The sequence below is a fragment of the Ranitomeya imitator genome, chromosome 1, assembly GCF_032444005.1.
Source record: "Ranitomeya imitator isolate aRanImi1 chromosome 1, aRanImi1.pri, whole genome shotgun sequence".
In the NCBI taxonomy this organism is placed as follows: domain Eukaryota; kingdom Metazoa; phylum Chordata; class Amphibia; order Anura; family Dendrobatidae; genus Ranitomeya; species Ranitomeya imitator.
In genome coordinates, this window is record NC_091282.1 from 771,920,124 (window position 1) to 771,943,313 (window position 23,190).

The 23,190-nt window shown below is 45.1% G+C and overlaps 1 protein-coding gene across 1 annotated transcript in view; it reads left to right on the forward strand.

Annotated features, from left to right (window-relative positions):
* The first annotated feature begins 2 nt into the window (after positions 1 to 2).
* The window catches only part of TMED8 (transmembrane p24 trafficking protein family member 8), a 57,897-nt gene continuing 34,709 nt past the window's right edge, over positions 3 to 23,190 (forward strand). Inside the window, exon 1 of the mRNA XM_069735768.1 lies at positions 3 to 318. Within this exon, the coding sequence (XP_069591869.1) occupies positions 3 to 318 (316 nt within the window). The remainder of the gene's footprint in view (positions 319 to 23,190) is intronic.

The following is a 23,190-nucleotide window of genomic DNA, read 5'->3' on the forward strand; positions in this document are numbered from 1 at the left end:
CCATGGCAACTACTTCCCATCCGCTCAGATTGCTTGGGCAATTTCCAAGTAAAGCAGCAACAAGTCGTCAGGTTCCGCCCCCTCCACGCAAGGGGCTATTATTGGCTGGCGGGACTTCCTTGTGGCCTGGTGACACGCCCTTCTCCGGAGATTCCCGATTGTGTCCGAACTCAGGGAAGCGGCTGATGGCTCTGGTGCAGGATGCTGCAACCGTGTCCGGGGCGCTGTCCGGGACCGGCGGTGCTGACAGCGAGGAGACCGGGCCGACGGAGAGCCCGGAAACAAGGGGCAACCAGGAGAAGGGCACGCTGACCCCAGGTGAGGTATATACTATAGTGCACAGGGGGTGTCTATATACTATAGTGCACAGGGGGTGTCTATATACTATAGTGCACAGGGGGTGTCTATATACTATAGTGCACAGGGGGTGTCTATATACTATAGTGCACAGGGGGTGTCTATATACTATAGTGCACAGGGGGTGTCTATATACTATAGTGCACAGGGGCTGTATATATACTATAGTGCACAGGGGCTGTATATATACTATAGTGCACAGGGGCTGTATATATACTATAGTGCACAGGGGCTGTATATACACTGTAGTGCACAGGGGCTGTATATATACTATAGTGCACAGGGGGTGTCTATATACTATGGTGCACAGGGGGTGTCTATATACTATGGTGCACAGGGGGTGTCTATATACTATAGTGCACAGGGGGTGTATATATACTATGGTGCACAGGGGGTGTCTATATACTATGGTGCACAGGGGGTGTCTATATACTATGGTGCACAGGGGGTGTCTATATACTATGGTGCACAGGGGGTGTCTATATACTATGGTGCACAGGGGGTGTCTATATACTATGGTGCACAGGGGGTGTCTATATACTATAGTGCACAGGGGCTGTATATATACTATAGTGCACAGGGGGTGTCTATATACTATAGTGCACAGGGGCTGTATATATACTATAGTGCACAGGGGCTGTATATACACTGTAGTGCACAGGGGCTGTATATACACTGTAGTGCACAGGGGCTGTATATACACTGTAGTGCACAGGGGCTGTATATATACTATAGTGCACAGGGGGTGTCTATATACTATGGTGCACAGGGGGTGTCTATATACTATGGTGCACAGGGGGTGTCTATATACTATAGTGCACAGGGGGTGTATATATACTATGGTGCACAGGGGGTGTCTATATACTATGGTGCACAGGGGGTGTCTATATACTATAGTGCACAGGGGGTGTCTATATACTATGGTGCACAGGGGGTGTCTATATACTATGGTGCACAGGGGGTGTCTATATACTATGGTGCACAGGGGGTGTCTATATACTATGGTGCACAGGGGGTGTCTATATACTATAGTGCACAGGGGCTGTATATATACTATGGTGCACAGGGGGTGTCTATATACTATGGTGCACAGGGGGTGTCTATATACTATAGTGCACAGGGGGTGTATATATACTATGGTGCACAGGGGGTGTCTATATACTATGGTGCACAGGGGGTGTCTATATACTATGGTGCACAGGGGGTGTCTATATACTATAGTGCACAGGGGGTGTATATATACTATAGTGCACAGGGGGTGTCAATATACTATAGTGCACAGGGGGTGTATATATACTATAGTGCACAAGGGGTGTCTATATACTATGGTGCACAGGGGGTGTCTATATACTATAGTGCACAGGGGGTGTCTATATACTATAGTGTACAGGGGGTGTATATATACTATGGTGCACAGGGGGTGTCTATATACTATAGTGCACAGGGGGTGTCTATATACTATAGTGCACAGGGGGTGTCTATATACTATAGTGCACAGGGGGTGTCTATATACTATGGTGCACAGGGGGTGTCTATATACTATAGTGCACAGGGGGTGTCTATATACTATAGTGCACAGGGGGTGTCTATATACTATAGTGCACAGGGGGTGTCTATATACTATGGTGCACAGGGGGTGTCAATATACTATAGTGCACAGGGGGTGTATATATACTATAGTGCACAGAGGGTGTATATATACTATAGTGCACAAGGGGTGTCTATATACTATAGTGCACAGGGGGTGTATATATGCTATAGTGCACAGGGGGTGTATATATACTATGGTGCACAGGGGGTGTATATATACTATAGTGCACAGGGGGTATCAACATACTGACCAACCGATTCAGTTGGTCAGTATGTTGATGTATTTAGTAAAGTGTTGCCCGCCCCAAGTTTGAGGGTATGGGTTTGGGTAATGTGTTTATATAGTGCACAGGGGGTGTATATATATTATAGTGCACAGGTGGTGTCTATATACTATAGTGCACAGGGGGTGTATTATTATTATTATTATTTATTTATATAGCACCATTGATTCCATGGTGCTGTACATGAGAAGGGGTTACATACAAGTTACAAATATCACATACAGTAAACAAACTAACAATGACGGACTGATACAGAGGGGCGAGGACCCTGCCCTTGCGGGCTTGCATTCTACAGGATTATGGGGAAGGAGACAGTAGGTTGAGGGTTGCAGGAGCTCCGGTGTTGGTGAGGCGGTAGCTTCGATAGTGATGAGGCAGCAGCGGTGTCAGTGCAGGCTGTAGGCTTTCCTGAAGAGATGAGTTTTCAGGTTCCGTCTGAAGGATCCGACTGTGGTTGATAGTCGGACGTGTTGGGGCAGAGAGTTCCAGAGGGTGGGGGATATTCGGGAGAAGTCTTGGAGGCGATTGGATGAGGAGCGAATAAGTGTGGAGGAGAGAAGGAGGTCTTGGGAGGACCGGAGGTCACGTGAGGGAAGATATCGAGAGATTAGTTCAGAGATATATGGAGGAGACAGGTTGTGGATGGCTTTGTAGGTCAGTATTAGCAATTTGAATTGGATACGCTGAGGGAATGGGAGCCAGTGAAGAGATTTGCAGAGGGGGGAAGCGGAGGAGTAGCGAGGAGAGAGATGGATTAGTCGGGCAGCAGAGTTAAGGATGGACTGGAGAGGTGCAAGGGTGTTAGCAGGGAGGCCACAGAAAAGGATGTTGCAGTAGTCAAGGCGGGAAATGATGAGGGCGTGCACAAGCATTTTAGTAGATTGGAGGTTGAGGAAAGGACGGATCCTGGAGATATTTTTGAGCTGTATATATACTATAGTGCACAGGGGGTGTCTATATAGTATAGTGCACAGGGGTGTCTATATACTATAGTGCACAGGGGGTGTCTATATACTATGGTGCACAGGGGGTGTCTATATACTATGGTGCACAGGGGGTGTCTATATACTATGGTGCACAGGGGGTGTCTATATACTATAGTGTACAGGGGGTGTCTATATACTATAGTGCACAGGGGCTGTATACAGTGGGGCAAAAAAGTATTTAGTCAGTCAGCAATAGTGCAAGTTCCACCACTTAAAAAGATGAGAGGTGTCTGTAATTTACATCATAGGTAGACCTCAACTATGGGAGACAAACTGAGAACAAAAAATCCAGAAAATCACATTGTCTGTTTTTTTAACATTTTTTTGCATATTATGGTGGAAAATAAGTATTTGGTCAGAAACAAACAATCAAGATTTCTGTCTCTCACAGACCTGTAACTTCTTCTTTAAGAGTCTCCTCTTTCCTCCACTCATTACCTGTAGTAATGGCACCTGTTTAAACTTGTTATCAGTATAAAAAGACACCTGTGCACACCCTCAAACAGTCTGACTCCAAACTCCACTATGGTGAAGACCAAAGAGCTGTCAAAGGACACCAGAAACAAAATTGTAGCCCTGCACCAGGCTGGGAAGACTGAATCTGCAATAGCCAACCAGCTTGGAGTGAAGAAATCAACAGTGGGAGCAATAATTAGAAATTGGAAGACATACAAGACCACTGATAATCTCCCTCGATCTGGGGCTCCACGCAAAATCCCTCCCCGTGGGGTCAGAATGATCACAAGAACGGTGAGCAAAAATCCCAGAACCACGCGGGGGGACCTAGTGAATGAACTGCAGAGAGCTGGGACCAATGTAACAAGGCCTACCATAAGTAACACACTACGCCACCATGGACTCAGATCCTGCAGTGCCAGACGTGTCCCACTGCTTAAGCCAGTACATGTCTGGGCCCGTCTGAAGTTTGCTAGAGAGCATTTGGATGATCCAGAGGAGTTTTGGGAGAATGTCCTATGGTCTGATGAAACCAAACTGGAACTGTTTGGTAGAAACACAACTTGTCGTGTTTGGAGGAAAAAGAATACTGAGTTGCATCCATCAAACACCATACCTACTGTAAATCATGGTGGTGGAAACATCATGCTTTGGGGCTGTTTCTCTGCAAAGGGGCCAGGACGACTGATCCGGGTACATGAAAGAATGAATGGGGCCATGTATCGTGAGATTTTGAGTGCAAACCTCCTTCCATCAGCAAGGGCATTGAAGATGAAACGTGGCTGGGTCTTTCAACGTGACAATGATCCAAAGCACACCGCCAGGGCAACGAAGGAGTGGCTTCGTAAGAAGCATTTCAAGGTCCTGGAGTGGCCTAGCCAGTCTCCAGATCTCAACCCTATAGAAAACCTTTGGAGGGAGTTGAAAGTCCGTGTTGCCAAGCGAAAAGCCAAAAACATCACTGCTCTAGAGGAGATCTGCATGGAGGAATGGGCCAACATACCAACAACAGTGTGTGGGAACCTTGTGAAGACTTACAGAAATGTTTGACCTCTGTCATTGCCAAGAAAGGATATATTACAAAGTATTGAGATGAAATTTTGTTTCTGACCAAATACTTATTTTCCACCATAATATGCAAATAAAATGTTTAAAAAACAGACAATGTGATTTTCTGGATTTTTTGTTCTCAGTTTGTCTCCCATAGTTGAGGTCTACCTATGATGTAAATTACAGACGCCTCTCATCTTTTTAAGTGGTGGAACTTGCACTATTGCTGACTGACTAAATACTTTTTTGCCCCACTGTATATACTATAGTGCACAGGGGCTGTATATATAGTATAGTGCACAGGGGATGTCTATATACTATAGTGCACAGGGGGTGTCTATATACTATGGTGCACAAGGGGTGTCTATATACTATGGTGCACAGGGGGTGTCTATATACTATAGTGCACAGGGGGTGTCTATATACTATAGTGCACAGGGGGTGTCTATATACTATAGTGCACAGGGGCTGTATATATACTATAGTGCACAGGGGCTGTATATATACTATAGTGCACAGGGGTGTATATATACAATAGTGCACAGGGGCTGTATATATACTATAGTACACAGGGGCTGTATATATACTATAGTACACAGGGGCTGTATATATACTATAGTACACAGGGGCTGTATATATACTATAGTGCACAGGGGTGTATATATACAATAGTGCACAGGGGCTGTATATATACTATAGTACACAGGGGCTGTATATATACTATAGTGCACAGGGGCTGTATATATACTATAGTGCACAGGGGTGTATATATACAATAGTGCACAGGGGCTGTATATATACTATAGTACACAGGGGCTGTATATATTGTATAGTGCACAGGGGGTGTCTATATACTATGGTGCACAGGGGGTGTCTATATACTATAGTGCACAGGGGGTGTCTATATACTATAGTGCACAGGGGGTGTCTATATACTATAGTGCACAGGGGGTGTCTATATACTATAGTGCACAGGGGGTGTCTAAATACTATAGTGCACAGGGGCTGTATATATACTATAGTGCACAGGGGCTGTATATATACTATAGTGCACAGGGGCTGTATATATACTATAGTGCACAGGGGCTGTATATACACTGTAGTGCACAGGGGCTGTATATATACTATAGTGCACAGGGGCTGTATATATACTATAGTGCACAGGGGCTGTATATATACTATAGTGCACAGGGGCTGTATATACACTGTAGTGCACAGGGGCTGTATATATACTATAGTGCACAGGGGCTGTATATATACTATAGTGCACAGGGGCTGTATATACACTGTAGTGCACAGGGGGTGTCTATATACTATAGTGCACAGGGGCTGTATATATACTATAGTGCACAGGGGCTGTATATATACTATAGTGCACAGGGGCTGTATATATACTATAGTGCACAGGGGCTGTATATATACTATAGTGCACAGGGGCTGTATATACACTGTAGTGCACAGGGGCTGTATATATACTATAGTGCACAGGGGGTGTCTATATACTATAGTGCACAGGGGCTGTATATATACTATAGTGCACAGGGGGTGTCTATATACTATAGTGCACAGGGGCTGTATATATACTATAGTGCACAGGGGCTGTATATACACTGTAGTGCACAGGGGCTGTATATATACTATAGTGCACAGGGGCTGTATATATACTATAGTGCACAGGGGCTGTATATACACTGTAGTGCACAGGGGCTGTATATATACTATAGTGCACAGGGGCTGTATATATACTATAGTGCACAGGGGCTGTATATATACTATAGTGCACAGGGGCTGTATATACACTGTAGTGCACAGGGGCTGTATATATACTATAGTGCACAGGGGCTGTATATATACTATAGTGCACAGGGGCTGTATATATACTATAGTGCACAGGGGCTGTATATATACTATAGTGCACAGGGGCTGTATATATACTATAGTGCACAGGGGCTGTATATACACTGTAGTGCACAGGGGCTGTATATATACTATAGTGCACAGGGGCTGTATATATACTATAGTGCACAGGGTGTGTCTATACAGGTCCTTCTCAAAAAATTAGCATATAGTGTTAAATTTCATTATTTACCATAATGTAATGATTACAATTAAACTTTCATATATTATAGATTCATTATCCACCAACTGAAATTTGTCAGGTCTTTTATTGTTTTAATACTGATGATTTTGGCATACAACTCCTGATAACCCAAAAAACCTGTCTCAATAAATTAGCATATCAAGAAAAGGTTCTCTAAACGACCTATTACCCTAATCTTCTGAATCAACTAATTAACTCTAAACACATGCAAAAGATACCTGAGGCTTTTATAAACTCCCTGCCTGGTTCATTACTCAAAACCCCCATCATGGGTAAGACTAGCGACCTGACAGATGTCAAGAAGGCCATCATTGACACCCTCAAGCAAGAGGGTAAGACCCAGAAAGAAATTTCTCAACAAATAGGCTGTTCCCAGAGTGCTGTATCAAGGCACCTCAATGGTAAGTCTGTTGGAAGGAAACAATGTGGCAGAAAACGCTGTACAACGAGAAGAGGAGACCGGACCCTGAGGAAGATTGTGGAGAAGGACCGATTCCAGACCTTGGGGAACCTGAGGAAGCAGTGGACTGAGTCTGGTGTGGAAACATCCAGAGCCACCGTGCACAGGCGTGTGCAGGAAATGGGCTACAGGTGCCGCATTCCCCAGGTAAAGCCACTTTTGAACCATAAACAGCGGCAGAGGCGCCTGACCTGGGCTACAGAGAAGCAGCACTGGACTGTTGCTAAGTGGTCCCAAGTACTTTTTTCTGATGAAAGCAAATTTTGCATGTCATTCGGAAATCAAGGTGCCAGAGTCTGGAGGAAGACTGGGGAGAAGGAAATGCCAAAATTCCTGAAGTCCAGTGTCAAGTACCCACAGTCAGTGATGGTGAGGGGTGCCATGTCAGCTGCTGGTGTTGGTCCACTGTGTTTCATCAAGGGCAGGGTCAATGCAGCTAGCTATCAGGAGATTTTGGAGCACTTCATGCTTCCATCGGCTGAAATGCTTTATGGAGATGAAGATTTCATTTTTCAGCACGACCTGGCACCTGCTCACAGTGCCAAAACCACTGGTAAATGGTTTACTGACCATGGTATTACTGTGCTCAATTGGCCTGCCAACTCTCCTGACCTGAACCCCATAGAGAATCTGTGGGATATTGTGAAGAGAAAGTTGAGAGACGCAAGACCCAACACTCTGGATGAGCTTAAGGCCGCTATTGAAGCATCCTGGGCCTCCATAACATCTCAGCAGTGTCACAGGCTGATTGCCTCCATGCCACGCCGCATTGAAGCAGTCATTTCTGCCAAAGGATTCCCGACCAAGTATTGAGTGCATAACTGAACATTATTATTTGTTGGTTTTTTTGTTTGTTATTAAAAAACACTTTTATTTGATTGGATGGGTGAAATATGCTAATTTATTGAGACAGGTTTTTTGGGTTATCAGGAGTTGTATGCCAAAATCATCAGTATTAAAACAATAAAAGACCTGACAAATTTCAGTTGGTGGATAATGAATCTATAATATATGAAAGTTTAATTGTAATCATTACATTATGGTAAATAATGAAATTTAACACTATATGCTAATTTTTTGAGAAGGACCTGTATACTATAGTGCACAGGGGGTGTCTATATACTATGGTGCACAGGGGGTGTCTATATACTATGGTGCACAGGGGGTGTCTATATACTATGGTGCACAGGGGGTGTCTATATACTATGGTGCACAGGGGGTGTCTATATACTATAGTGCACAGGGGGTGTATATATACTATAGTGCACAGGGGGTGTCTATATACTATGGTGCACAGGGGGTGTCTATATACTATGGTGCACAGGGGGTGTCTATATACTATAGTGCACAGGGGGTGTATATATACTATGGTGCACAGGGGGTGTCTATATACTATGGTGCACAGGGGGTGTCTATATACTATGGTGCACAGGGGGTGTCTATATACTATGGTGCACAGGGGGTGTCTATATACTATAGTGCACAGGGGGTGTATATATACTATAGTGCACAGGGGGTGTCAATATACTATAGTGCACAGGGGGTGTATATATACTATAGTGCACAAGGGGTGTCTATATACTATGGTGCACAGGGGGTGTCTATATACTATAGTGCACAGGGGGTGTCTATATACTATAGTGTACAGGGGGTGTATATATACTATGGTGCACAGGGGGTGTCTATATACTATAGTGCACAGGGGGTGTCTATATACTATAGTGCACAGGGGGTGTCTATATACTATAGTGCACAGGGGGTGTCTATATACTATGGTGCACAGGGGGTGTCTATATACTATAGTGCACAGGGGGTGTCTATATACTATAGTGCACAGGGGGTGTCTATATACTATAGTGCACAGGGGGTGTCTATATACTATGGTGCACAGGGGGTGTCAATATACTATAGTGCACAGGGGGTGTATATATACTATAGTGCACAAGGGGTGTCTATATACTATAGTGCACAGGGGGTGTATATATGCTATAGTGCACAGGGGGTGTATATATACTATGGTGCACAGGGGGTGTATATATACTATAGTGCACAGGGGGTATCAACATACTGACCAACCGATTCAGTTGGTCAGTATGTTGATGTATTTAGTAAAGTGTTGCCCGCCCCAAGTTTGAGGGTATGGGTTTGGGTAATGTGTTTATATAGTGCACAGGGGGTGTATATATATTATAGTGCACAGGTGGTGTCTATATACTATAGTGCACAGGGGGTGTATTATTATTATTATTATTTATTTATATAGCACCATTGATTCCATGGTGCTGTACATGAGAAGGGGTTACATACAAGTTACAAATATCACATACAGTAAACAAACTAACAATGACGGACTGATACAGAGGGGCGAGGACCCTGCCCTTGCGGGCTTGCATTCTACAGGATTATGGGGAAGGAGACAGTAGGTTGAGGGTTGCAGGAGCTCCGGTGTTGGTGAGGCGGTAGCTTCGATAGTGATGAGGCAGCAGCGGTGTCAGTGCAGGCTGTAGGCTTTCCTGAAGAGATGAGTTTTCAGGTTCCGTCTGAAGGATCCGACTGTGGTTGATAGTCGGACGTGTTGGGGCAGAGAGTTCCAGAGGGTGGGGGATATTCGGGAGAAGTCTTGGAGGCGATTGGATGAGGAGCGAATAAGTGTGGAGGAGAGAAGGAGGTCTTGGGAGGACCGGAGGTCACGTGAGGGAAGATATCGAGAGATTAGTTCAGAGATATATGGAGGAGACAGGTTGTGGATGGCTTTGTAGGTCAGTATTAGCAATTTGAATTGGATACGCTGAGGGAATGGGAGCCAGTGAAGAGATTTGCAGAGGGGGGAAGCGGAGGAGTAGCGAGGAGAGAGATGGATTAGTCGGGCAGCAGAGTTAAGGATGGACTGGAGAGGTGCAAGGGTGTTAGCAGGGAGGCCACAGAAAAGGATGTTGCAGTAGTCAAGGCGGGAAATGATGAGGGCGTGCACAAGCATTTTAGTAGATTGGAGGTTGAGGAAAGGACGGATCCTGGAGATATTTTTGAGCTGTATATATACTATAGTGCACAGGGGGTGTCTATATAGTATAGTGCACAGGGGTGTCTATATACTATAGTGCACAGGGGGTGTCTATATACTATAGTGCACAGGGGGTGTCTATATACTATGGTGCACAGGGGGTGTCTATATACTATGGTGCACAGGGGGTGTCTATATACTATGGTGCACAGGGGGTGTCTATATACTATAGTGTACAGGGGGTGTCTATATACTATAGTGCACAGGGGCTGTATACAGTGGGGCAAAAAAGTATTTAGTCAGTCAGCAATAGTGCAAGTTCCACCACTTAAAAAGATGAGAGGCGTCTGTAATTTACATCATAGGTAGACCTCAACTATGGGAGACAAACTGAGAGAAAAAAATCCAGAAAATCACATTGTCTGTTTTTTTATCATTTTTTTTGCATATTATGGTGGAAAATAAGTATTTGGTCAGAAACAAACAATCAAGATTTCTGGCTCTCACAGACCTGTAACTTCTTCTTTAAGAGTCTCCTCTTTCCTCCACTCATTACCTGTAGTAATGGCACCTGTTTAAACTTGTTATCAGTATAAAAAGACACCTGTGCACACCCTCAAACAGTCTGACTCCAAACTCCACTATGGTGAAGACCAAAGAGCTGTCAAAGGACACCAGAAACAAAATTGTAGCCCTGCACCAGGCTGGGAAGACTGAATCTGCAATAGCCAACCAGCTTGGAGTGAAGAAATCAACAGTGGGAGCAATAATTAGAAAATGGAAGACATACAAGACCACTGATAATCTCCCTCGATCTGGGGCTCCACGCAAAATCCCACCCCGTGGGGTCAGAATGATCACAAGAACGGTGAGGAAAAATCCCAGAACCACGCGGGGGGACCTAGTGAATGAACTGCAGAGAGCTGGGACCAATGTAACAAGGCCTACCATAAGTAACACACTACGCCACCATGGACTCAGATCCTGCAGTGCCAGATGTGTCCCACTGCTTAAGCCAGTACATGTCCGGGCCCGTCTTAAGTTTGCTAGAGAGCATTTGGATGATCCAGAGGAGTTTTGGGAGAATGTCCTATGGTCTGATGAAACCAAACTGGAACTGTTTGGTAGAAACACAACTTGTCGTGTTTGGAGGAAAAAGAATACTGAGTTGCATCCATCAAACACCATACCTACTGTAAAGCATGGTGGTGGAAACATCATGCTTTGGGGCTGTTTCTCTGCAAAGGGGCCAGGATGACTGATCCGGGTACATGAAAGAATGAATGGGGCCATGTATCGTGAGATTTTGAGTGCAAACCTCCTTCCATCAGCAAGGGCATTGAAGATGAAACGTGGCTGGGTCTTTCAACATGACAATGATCCAAAGCACACCGCCAGGGCAACGAAGGAGTGGCTTCGTAAGAAGCATTTCAAGGTCCTGGAGTGGCCTAGCCAGTCTCCAGATCTCAACCCTATAGAAAACCTTTGGAGGGAGTTGAAAGTCCGTGTTGCCAAGCGAAAAGCCAAAAACATCACTGCTCTAGAGGAGATCTGCATGGAGGAATGGGCCAACATACCAACAACAGTGTGTGGCAACCTTGTGAAGACTTACAGAAAACGTTTGACCTCTGTCATTGCCAACAAAGGATATATTACAAAGTATTGAGATGAAATTTTGTTTCTGACCAAATACTTATTTTCCACCATAATATGCAAATAAAATGTTAAAAAAACAGACAATGTGATTTTCTGGATTTTTTTTTCTCAGTTTGTCTCCCATAGTTGAGGTCTACCTATGATGTAAATTACAGACGCCTCTCATCTTTTTAAGTGGTGGAACTTGCACTATTGCTGACTGACTAAATACTTTTTTGCCCCACTGTATATATATATATACCTATTCTATGTCAGTGAGACACATATGTATATATATTATTACTTCATACAGCGCTAGATAGCTTAAAAGCCGGTAATTCAATTGCCGGCTTTTGCTATCTCCTTCCAAAACCCGACATGATATGTGACATGGTTTACATACAGTAAACCATCTCATATTCCCATTTTTTTTGCATATTCCTCACTACCAATGTTAGTAGTGTGTATGTGCAAAATTTGGGCGCTCTAGCTATTAAATTAAAGGGTTAAATGGCGGGAAAAATTGGCGTGCGCTCCCGCGCAATTTTCTCCGCCAGAGTAGTAAAGCCAGTGACTGAAGGCAGATATTAATAGCCTGGAGAGGGTCCATGGTTATTGCCCCCCCCCCCCCTGGCTAAAAGCATCTGCCCCCAGCCACCCCAGAAAAGGCACATCTGGAAGATGCGCCTATTCTGGCACTTGGCCACTCTCTTCTCATTCCCATGTAGCCCTGGGATATGGGGTTATGAAGGGTTAATGTCACCTTACTATTGTAACGTGACATTAAGCCAGATTAATAATGGAGAGGCGTCAATTATGACACCTATCCATTATTAATCCAATAGTCTGAAATGGTTAAAAAAACACAAACACATTATTAAAAAGTCTTTTAATGAAATAAAAACACAGGTTGTTTTAATATTTTATTATTCTGGTAATCCACCTGAAGACCCTCGCTCTGTGACAAAGAAAAAATAATAAACCAACAATATCCATACCTTCCGAGGATCTGTCACGTCCTGTTATGATCTGGTGGTTTAGGAGCAACATGGAACAGCTCTGAAGGAAGTGGTAACTGTACTGACCGCAGTCCCTAAGCTCAACACCACACTAGAAGTAGCCGTGGGATGCTCCTAACTCTCCCTAGGCATTTCGACACAGCCTAAGAGCTAACTACCCCTAAAGATAGAAGCAGGAAAACTATCTTGCCTCAGAGAAAATCGCCAAAGGATAGATTAGCCCCCACAAATAATGACTGTGAGTGGAGAGGGAAAATACATACACAGAATGAAACCAGGATGAGCACAGGAGGCCAGTCTAGCTAGATAGATAGGACAGGATGGAATACTGTGCGGTCAGTATAAAACACTACAAAAATCCACGCAGAGATTACAAAAATTTCCACACCTGACTAAAGGTGTGGAGGGTAAATCTACTTCCCAGAGCTTCCAGCAACACAGAGTTAATTCATACTGATAAGCTGGAGAAACATACAAAGCACAGAACGGATAAGTCCACAATCTGTGGACAGAAAAGAGCAAGCAAGAACTTAGCTTTGCTGAACTGGTCAGCATAACTGTTATGAACAGGTGATTCAGAACCACAATGGACCTAGTGGTTAAGAGCACACAAAGTGACCTGATGGTTACTAACATAGGACGAGCTCTGAGACGTGGGAACTCTGCTGACCGCAATCCCTAATCCTATCATACCACACTAGAGGTAGCCGTGGATTGCGCCTAACGCTCCCTATGCAACTCGGCACAGCCTGAGAAACTAGCTAGCCCTGAAGATAGAAAAATAAGCCTACCTTGCCTCAGAGAAATTCCCCAAAGGAAAAGGCAGCCCCCCACATATAATGACTGTGAGTTGAGATGAAAATACAAACACAGAGATGAAAGAGATTTTAGCAAAGTGAGGCCTGACTTACTGAATAGACCGAGGATAGTAAAGATAGCTTTGCGGTCAGCACAAAAACCTACAAACAACCACGCAGAGGGGCAAAAAGACCCTCCGCACCGACTAACGGTACGGAGGTGCTCCCTCTGCGTCTCAGAGCTTCCAGCAAGCAAGAAAAACCAATATAGCAAGCTGGACAGAAAATATAGCAAACAAAAGTAACACAAGCAAAACTTAGCTTATGCAGGGCAGACAGGCCACAAGAACGATCCAGGAGAAAGCAAGACCAATACTGGAACATTGACTGGAGGCCAGGAACAAAGGACTAGGTGGAGTTAAATAGAGCAGCACCTAACGACTTAACCTCGTCACCTGAGGAAGGAAACTCAGAAGCCGCAGCCCCACTCACATCCACCAGAGGAAGCTCATAGACAGAACCAGCCGAAGTACCACTCATGACCACAGGAGGGAGCTTGACCACAGAATTCACAACAGTACCCCCCCTTTGAGGAGGGGTCACCGAACCCTCACCAGAGCCCCCAGGCCGACCAGGATGAGCCAAATGAAAGGCACGAACCAGATCGGCAGCATGAACATCAGAGGCAAAGACCCAGGAATTATCTTCCTGACCATAACCCTTCCACTTAACCAGGTACTGGAGTTTCCGTCTCGAAATACGAGAATCCAAAATCTTCTCCACTATATACTCCAACTCCCCCTCAACCAAAACCGGGGCAGGAGGATCAACGGATGGAACCACAGGTACCACGTATCTCCGCAACAATGTCCTATGGAATACGTTATGGATGGAAAAAGAAGCTGGAAGGGTCAAACGAAAAGACACAGGATTAAGAACCTCAGAAATCCTATATGGACCAATGAAACGAGGCTTAAACTTAGGAGAGGAAACCTTCATAGGAATATAACGAGATGACAACCAAACCAAATCCCCAACACGAAGTCGGGGACCCACACAGCGCCTGCGGTTAGCGAAACGTTGAGCCTTTTCCTGAGACAATGTCAAATTGTCCACCACATGAGTCCAAATCTGCTGCAACCTATCCACCACAGTATCCACACCAGGACAGTCAGAAGACTCAACCTGCCCTGAAGAGTAACGAGGATGGAAACCAGAATTGCAGAAAAACGGCGAAACCAAAGTAGCCGAGCTGGCCCGATTATTAAGGGCGAACTCAGCCAAAGGCAAAAAGGACACCCAATCATCCTGATCGGCAGAAACAAAACATCTCAGATATGTTTCCAAGGTCTGATTGGTTCATTCAGTCTGGCCATTTGTCTGAGGATGGAAAGCCGAGGAAAAAGACAAATCAATGCCCATCCTAGCACAAAAGGCTCGCCAAAACCTCGAAACAAACTGGGAACCTCTGTCAGAAACGATGTTCTCCGGAATGCCATGTAAACGGACCACATGCTGGAAGAACAATGGCACCAAATCAGAGGAGGAAGGCAATTTAGACAAGGGTACCAAATGGACCATCTTAGAGAAGCGATCACAAACAACCCAAATGACCGACATTTTTTGAGAGACGGGGAGATCCGAAATAAAATCCATAGAGATATGTGTCCATGGCCTCTTCGGGACTGGCAAGGGCAAAAGCAACCCACTGGCACGAGAACAGCAGGGCTTAGCCCGAGCACAAATCCCACAGGACTGCACAAACGAACGCACATCCCGCGACAGAGACGGCCACCAAAAGGATCTAGCCACCAAATCTCTGGTACCAAAGATTCCAGGATGACCAGCCAACACCGAACAATGAACCTCAGAGATAACTCTACTCGTCCATTTATCAGGGACAAACAGTTTCTCCGCTGGGCAACGGTCAGGTCTATTAGCCTGAAATTTTTGCAGCACCCGCTGCAAATCAGGGGAGATGGCAGACAAAATTACCCCCTCTTTGAGAATACCCGCCGGCTCAGACAAACCCGGAGAGTCGGGCACAAAACTCCTAGACAGGGCATCTGCCTTCTCATTTTTAGAGCCCGGAAGGTACGAAACCACAAAGTCAAAACGGGAGAAAAACAGCGACCAACGAGCCTGTCTAGGATTCAACCGTTTGGCAGACTCGAGATAAGTCAAGTTCTTGTGATCAGTCAAGACCACCACGCGATGCTTAGCTCCTTCAAGCCAATGACGCCACTCCTCGAATGCCCACTTCATGGCCAGCAACACTCGGTTGCCAACATCATAATTACGCTCAGCAGGCGAAAACTTCCTGGAAAAGAAGGCGCATGGTTTCATCACCGAGCCATCAGAACTTCTTTGCGACAAAACAGCCCCTGCTCCAATCTCAGAAGCATCAACCTCGACCTGGAACGGGAGCGAAACATCTGGTTGGCACAACACAGGGGCAGAAGAAAAACGACGCTTCAACTCTAGAAAAGCTTCCACAGCAGCAGAAGACCAATTGACCACATCAGCACCCTTCTTGGTTAACTCAGTCAACGGTTTAGCAATACTAGAAAAATTATTGATGAAGCGACGATAAAAATGAGCAAAGCCCAGGAACTTTTGCAGACTCTTCAGAGATGTCGGCTGAGTCCAATCATAAATGGCCTGAACTTTAACAGGGTCCATCTCGATAGTAGAAGGGGAAAAAATGAACCCCAAAAATGAAACCTTCTGAACACCAAAGAGACACTTTGACCCCTTCATAAACAAAGAATTCGCACGCAGAACCTGGAACACCATTCTGACCTGCTTCACGTGAGACTCCCAATCATCCGAGAAGACCAAAATATCATCCAAGTATACAATCAGGAATTTATCCAGGTACTCTCGGAAGATGTCATGCATAAAGGACTGAAACACTGATGGAGCATTAGAAAGCCCGAATGGCATAACCAGGTACTCAAAATGGCCCTCGGGCGTATTAAATGCTGTTTTCCATTCATCGCCCTGTTTAATACGCACAAGATTATACGCACCACGAAGCTCTATCTTGGTGAACCAACTAGCCCCCTTAATCCGAGCAAACAAATCAGACAGCAGCGGCAAGGGGTACTGAAATTTGACCGTGATTTTATTTAGAAGGCGGTAATCAATACAAGGTCTCAGCGAACCATCCTTCTTGGCCACAAAAAAGAACCCTGCTCCCTATGGCGACGACGACGGACGAATATGACCCTTCTCCAAGGATTCCTTTACGTAACTCCGCATAGCGGCATGTTCAGGCACAGACAAATTAAACAGTCGACCTTTAGGAAATTTACTACCAGGAATCAAACCGATAGCACAATCACAATCCCTATGCGGAGGTAGGGCACTGGACTTGGGCTCATCAAATACATCCCGGTAATCCGACAAGAACTCTGGGACCTCAGAAGGGGTGGATGATGAGATAGACAGAAAAGGAACATCACCATGTACCCCCTGACAACCCCAGCTGGACACAGACATTGATTTCCAATCCAATACTGGGTTATGGACTTGTAGCCAGGGCAACCCCAACACGACCACATCATACAGATTATGCAACACCAAAAAGCAAATATCCTCCTGATGCGCAGGAGCCATGCACATGGTCAGCTGGGTCCAGTACTGAGGCTTATTCTTGGCCAAAGGCGTAGCATCAATTCCTCTCAATGGAATAGGATACTGCAAGGGCTCCAAGAAAAACCCACAGCACCTAGCATACTCCAAGTCCATCAAATTCAGGGCAGCGCCTGAATCCACAAATGCCATGACAGAATAGGATGACAAAGAGCAGATCAAAGTAACGGACAAAAGAAATTTCGACTGTACCGTAGCAATGGTGGCAGACCTAGCGAACCGCTTAGTGCGCTTAGGACAATCGGAGATAGCATGAGTGGAATCACCACAGTAAAAACACAGCCCATTCTGACGTCTGTTCTTGCCGTTCAGCTCTGGTCAAAGTCCTATCGCACTGCATAGGCTCAGGTCCATGCCCAGATAATACCCCCAAATGGTGCACAGTTTTACGCTCACGCAAACGTCGACCGATCTGAATGGCCAAAGACATAGACTCATTCAGACCAGCAGGCATAGGAAATCCCACCATGACATCCTTAAGGGCTTCAGAGAGAGCTTTTCTGAAAACTGCTGCCAGCGCACATTCATTCCATTGAGTGAGCACAGACCACTTCCTAAACTTCTGACAATATATCTCTACCTCATCCTGACCCTGAGACAGAGCCAGCAAATTTTTCTCTGCCTGATCCACTGAATTAGGTTCATCATACTGCAATCCGAGCGCCAGAAAAAACGCATCAATATTACAAAATGCAGGATCTCCTGGCGCAAGGGAAAATGCCCAGTCTTGAGGGTCGCCACGTAATAAAGAAATAATGATCTTAACTTGTTGAACTGGGTCACCAGAGGAGAGGGGTTTCAAAGCCAGAAACAGTTTACAATTATTATTAAAACTCAGAAACTTAGCTCTATCTCCAGAAAACAAATCAGGAATAGGAATTCTTGGCTCTAACATAGAATTCTGAACCACAAAGTCTTGAATATTTTGTACTCTTGCAGTGAGATGATCCACACAAGAAGACAGATCTTTAATGTCCATCACTACACCTGTGTCCTGAACCACCCAAATGTCTATGGGAAAAGAAAGACAAAACACAGTACAGAGAAAAAAAAATGGTCTCAGAACTTCTCTTTTCCCTCTATTGAGAAGCATTAGTACTTTGGGCCTCCAGTACTGTTATGAACAGGTGATTCAGAACCACAATGGACCTAGTGGTTAAGAGCACACAAAGTGACCTGATAGTTACTAACATAGGACGAGCTCTGAGACGTGGGAACTCTGCTGACCGCAATCCCTAATCCTATCATACCACACTAGAGGTAGCCGTGGATTGCGCCTAACGCTCCCTATGCGACTCGGCACAGCCTGAGAAACTAGCTAGCCCTGAAGATAGAAAAATAAGCCTACCTTGCCTCAGAGAAATTCCCCAAAGGAAAAGCAGCCCCCCACATATAATGACTGTGAGTTAAGATGAAAATACAAACACAGAGATGAAAGAGATTTTAGCAAAGTGAGGCCCGACTTACTGAATAGACCGAGGATAGTAAAGATAGCTTTGCGGTCAGCACAAAAACCTACAAACAACCACGCAGAGGGGCAAAAAGACCCTCCGCACCGACTAACGGTACGGAGGTGCTCCCTCTGCGTCTCAGAGCTTCCAGCAAGCAAGAAAAACCAATATAGCAAGCTGGACAGAAAATATAGCAAACAAAAGTAACACAAGCAAAACTTAGCTTATGCAGGGCAGACAGGCCATAAGAACGATCCAGGAGAAAGCAAGACCAATACTGGAACATTGACTGGAGGCCAGGAACAAAGAACTAGGTGGAGTTAAATAGAGCAGCACCTAACGACTTAACCTCGTCACCTGAGGAAGGAAACTCAGAAGCCGCAGCCCCACTCACATCCACCAGAGGAAGCTCATAGACAGAACCAGCCGAAGTACCACTCATGACCACAGGAGGGAGCTTGACCACAGAATTCACAACAGATAACAGGGAAATCCAAAGAGATGTGAATCCAACCAGGAACCATTTACAAATGGCACTGGCTGAAGAAAGAGCCAGACCTAAATAGCCGAGCAGAAAAGACAATCAGTAGAAGCAGCTGCTGACAGCTAAATCCAAGGAGCAGCCATACCACTTGAAACCACAAGAGGGAGCCCAAGAGCAGAACTCACAAAAGTGCCACTTACAACCACCGGAGGGAGCCCAAGAGCGGAATTCACAACAACGTCCCACGATGTAAATCCATCTGAAGGGGTTAATTTTTTTTACAGCCAGGAGATTTGCTATAATGCAGCTATGCTTCTGACTGTAAAACCCCAGCGAATGAATGGAAACTAGGTCAATGACCTATAGTTACCTTCATTCGCGGTGAGGCGCCCTCTGCTCGTTGTCCTCCATATGAACTCGAGCCTGGGAACTTTTCTGATTTTTTCCCACGCTTGAAGGACATCCTGCAGAGGGTGCCTCACCGCGAATGAAGATAACTACAGGTCATTGACCTAGTTTCCATTCATTTGCTGGGGTTTTACAGTCAGAAGCACAGCTGCATTATAGCAGATCTCCTGGCTGTAAAAAAAATTAACCCCTTCAGATGGATTTACATCGTGGGACGTGACAGATCCTCTGAAGGTATGGATATTGTTAGTTTATTATTTTTTTCTTTGTCACAGAGCGAGGGTCTTCAGGTGGATTACCATAATAATAAAATATTAAAACAACATGTGTTTTTATTTCATTAAAAGACTTTTTAATAATGTGTTTGTGTTTTTTTTTTTAACCATTTCAGACTGTTGGATTAATAATGGATAGGTGTCATAATTGATGCCTCTCCATTATTAATCTGGCTTAATGTCACCTTACAATAGCAAGGTGACATTAACCCTTCATTACCCCATATCCCACGGCTACACGGGAATGGGAAGAGAGTGGCCAAGTGCCAGAATAGGCGCATCTTCCAGATGTGCCTTTTCTGGGGTGGCTGGGGGCAGATGTTTTTAGCCAGGGGGGGGGGGGCAATAACCGTGGACCCTCTCCGGGCTATTAATATCTGCCCTCAGTCACTGGCTTTACTACTCTGGCGGAGAAAATTGCGCGGGAGCCCACGCCAATTTTTTTCCGCCATTTAACCTTTTAATTTAATAGCTAGAACGCCCAAATTTTGCACATACACACTACTAACATTAGTAGTGTGGAATATGCAAAAAAATGGGAATATGACATGGTTTACTGTATGTAAACCATGTCTCATACCATGTCGGGTTTTGGAAGGAGATAGCAAACGCCGGCAATTGAATTACCGGCTTTTAAGCTATCTAGCGCTGGATGAAATATTATATATATATATATATATATATATATATATATATATATACACAGTACATATGTTTTTATTATTTTTTGAGCACATGGATCCCTTGTATATCCGTATGTCGGTTTTGCAAGCCTGCGAGAAAATCTCGTAGTACGGATGCCATACGGATTACATACGGAGGATGCCATGCGCAAAATACGCTGACACACCCTGCCTACGGAGGAGATACGGACCACTATTTTGGGGACTTTTCTGCGTATTACGGCCGCAAATTACGGACCGTATTTTTATACGCTGAGTGTGACGCCGGCCAAATACTCAGCAGTGAGGGACACTCACTTCAGGAGACTCTCACATCTCTTCCCGGACTTCATCACCATGAAGGAGGAAGAGAAAACATATATCCTGCTGGGAGAAGAAGAGAGCGGTGGAGATAGCAGCGCGGTATGTGAGCGAATGTCATAGACTGCGAGAAAGAGAACTATGATGCCATGGACTATAGCCCCCACCCTGGATCTGCCCCCATCCACCTCCCCTATGCCATGGACTATAGCCCCCACAATGGATCTGCCCCAATCCACCTCCCCTATGCCATGGACTATAGCCCCCACAATGGATCTGCCCCATCCACCTCCCCTATGCCATGGACTATAGCCCCCACAATGGATCTGCCCCAATCCACCTCCCCTATGCCATGGACTATAGCCCCCACAATGGATCTGCCCCGTCCACCTCCCCTATGCCTTGGGCTATAGCCCCCACAATGGATCTGCCCCATCCACCTCCCCTATGCCATGGACTATAGCCCCCACAATGGATCTGCCCCCATCCACCTCCCCTATGCCATGGACTATAGCCCCTACCCTGGATCTGCCCCCATCCTCCTCCCCTATGCCATGGACTATAGCCCCCACCCTGGATCTGCCCCCATCCACCTTCCCTACAGCTCCTACCCAACATCCCCACAGTCCCTATCCCTATTGCCTTTATACACTTGCTTTGGCAAAACTGATGTGTATTTGGTCCTGCCAATAAAGCTTCTTTGAATCTTGAATCTTTGAATCTAGTGCACAGGGGGAGTCTATATACTATAGTGCACATGAGGTGTCTATATACTATTGTGCACAGGGGGTGTCTGTATACTATAGTGCACAGGGGGTGTCTATATACTATAGTGCACAGGGGGTGTATATATAGTGTACAGGGGGGTGTATATATACTATAGTGCCCAGGGGGTGTCTATATACTATAGTGCACAGGGGTGTATATATAGTGTACAGGGGGGTGTATATATACTATAGTGCCCAGGGGGTGTCTATATACTATACTGCACAGGGGGGGTGTATATATACTATAGTGCACAGGGGGTGTATATATACTATACTGCACAGGGGGTGTATATATACTATACTGCACAGGGGAGTGTACGGAGAGCCCAGGAAACAAGGGGCAACCAGGAGGAGGGCACACTGACCCCAGGTGAAGTATGTACTATAGTGCACAGGGGGTGTATATATACTATAGTGCACAGGGGGTGTCTATATACTATACTGCACAGGGTGGTGTATATATACTATAGTGCACAGGGGGTGTATATATACTATACTGCACAGGGGGGTGTACGGAGAGCCCAGGAAACAAGGGGCAACCAGGAGGAGGGCACACTGACCCCAGGTGAGGTATATACTATAGTGCCCAGGGGGTGTATATATAGTGTACAGGGGGTGTATATATACTACTAGATGGTGGCCCGATTCTAACGTATCGGGTATTCTAGAATATGTTGGTAGTATATAGCACAGGCTATGTACTATATTGCACAGTGACGTAGTATATAACACAACCGACGTAGTATATAACAGAGCTATGTAGTATGTAACACAGCGTACGTAGTATATAGCATAGCTACGTAGTATATAACACAGCCACGTAGTATATTGCACAGGTATGTAGTATATTGGTCAGCCACGTAGTATATAGCAGAGCCACGTAGTATATAACATAGCCACGTAGTATATTGCACAGCCACGTAGTATATTGCACAGCCACATAGTATATAACACAGTCACGTAGTGTATTGCACAGCTACGTAGTGTATTGCACAGCTATGTAGTATATTGGTCAGCGACGTAGTATATAGCAGAGCCACGTAGTATATAACATAGCCACGTAGTATATTGTAGAGGCACGTAGTATATTGCATAGCTACGTAGTATATTGCACAGCAACGTAGTACATAACAGAGCCACGTAGTATATTGCACAGTCGACGTAGTATATAACAGAACCGACACAGCCACATAGTATATTGCACAGCTACGTAGTATATAACACAGAGCACGTAGTATATTGCACAGCCACATTGTATATTGCAGTCATGTTGTATATTGCCCAGCTACATAGTATGTAGCAGAGATGTAGTATATAACAGAGCCCACGCAGTATGTAACACAACCCACGTAGTATATAGCAATGTGGGCACTATATGCGTGGTTAAAAAAGACTTAAAAAATAAACATATACTCACCCTCCGAAGGCC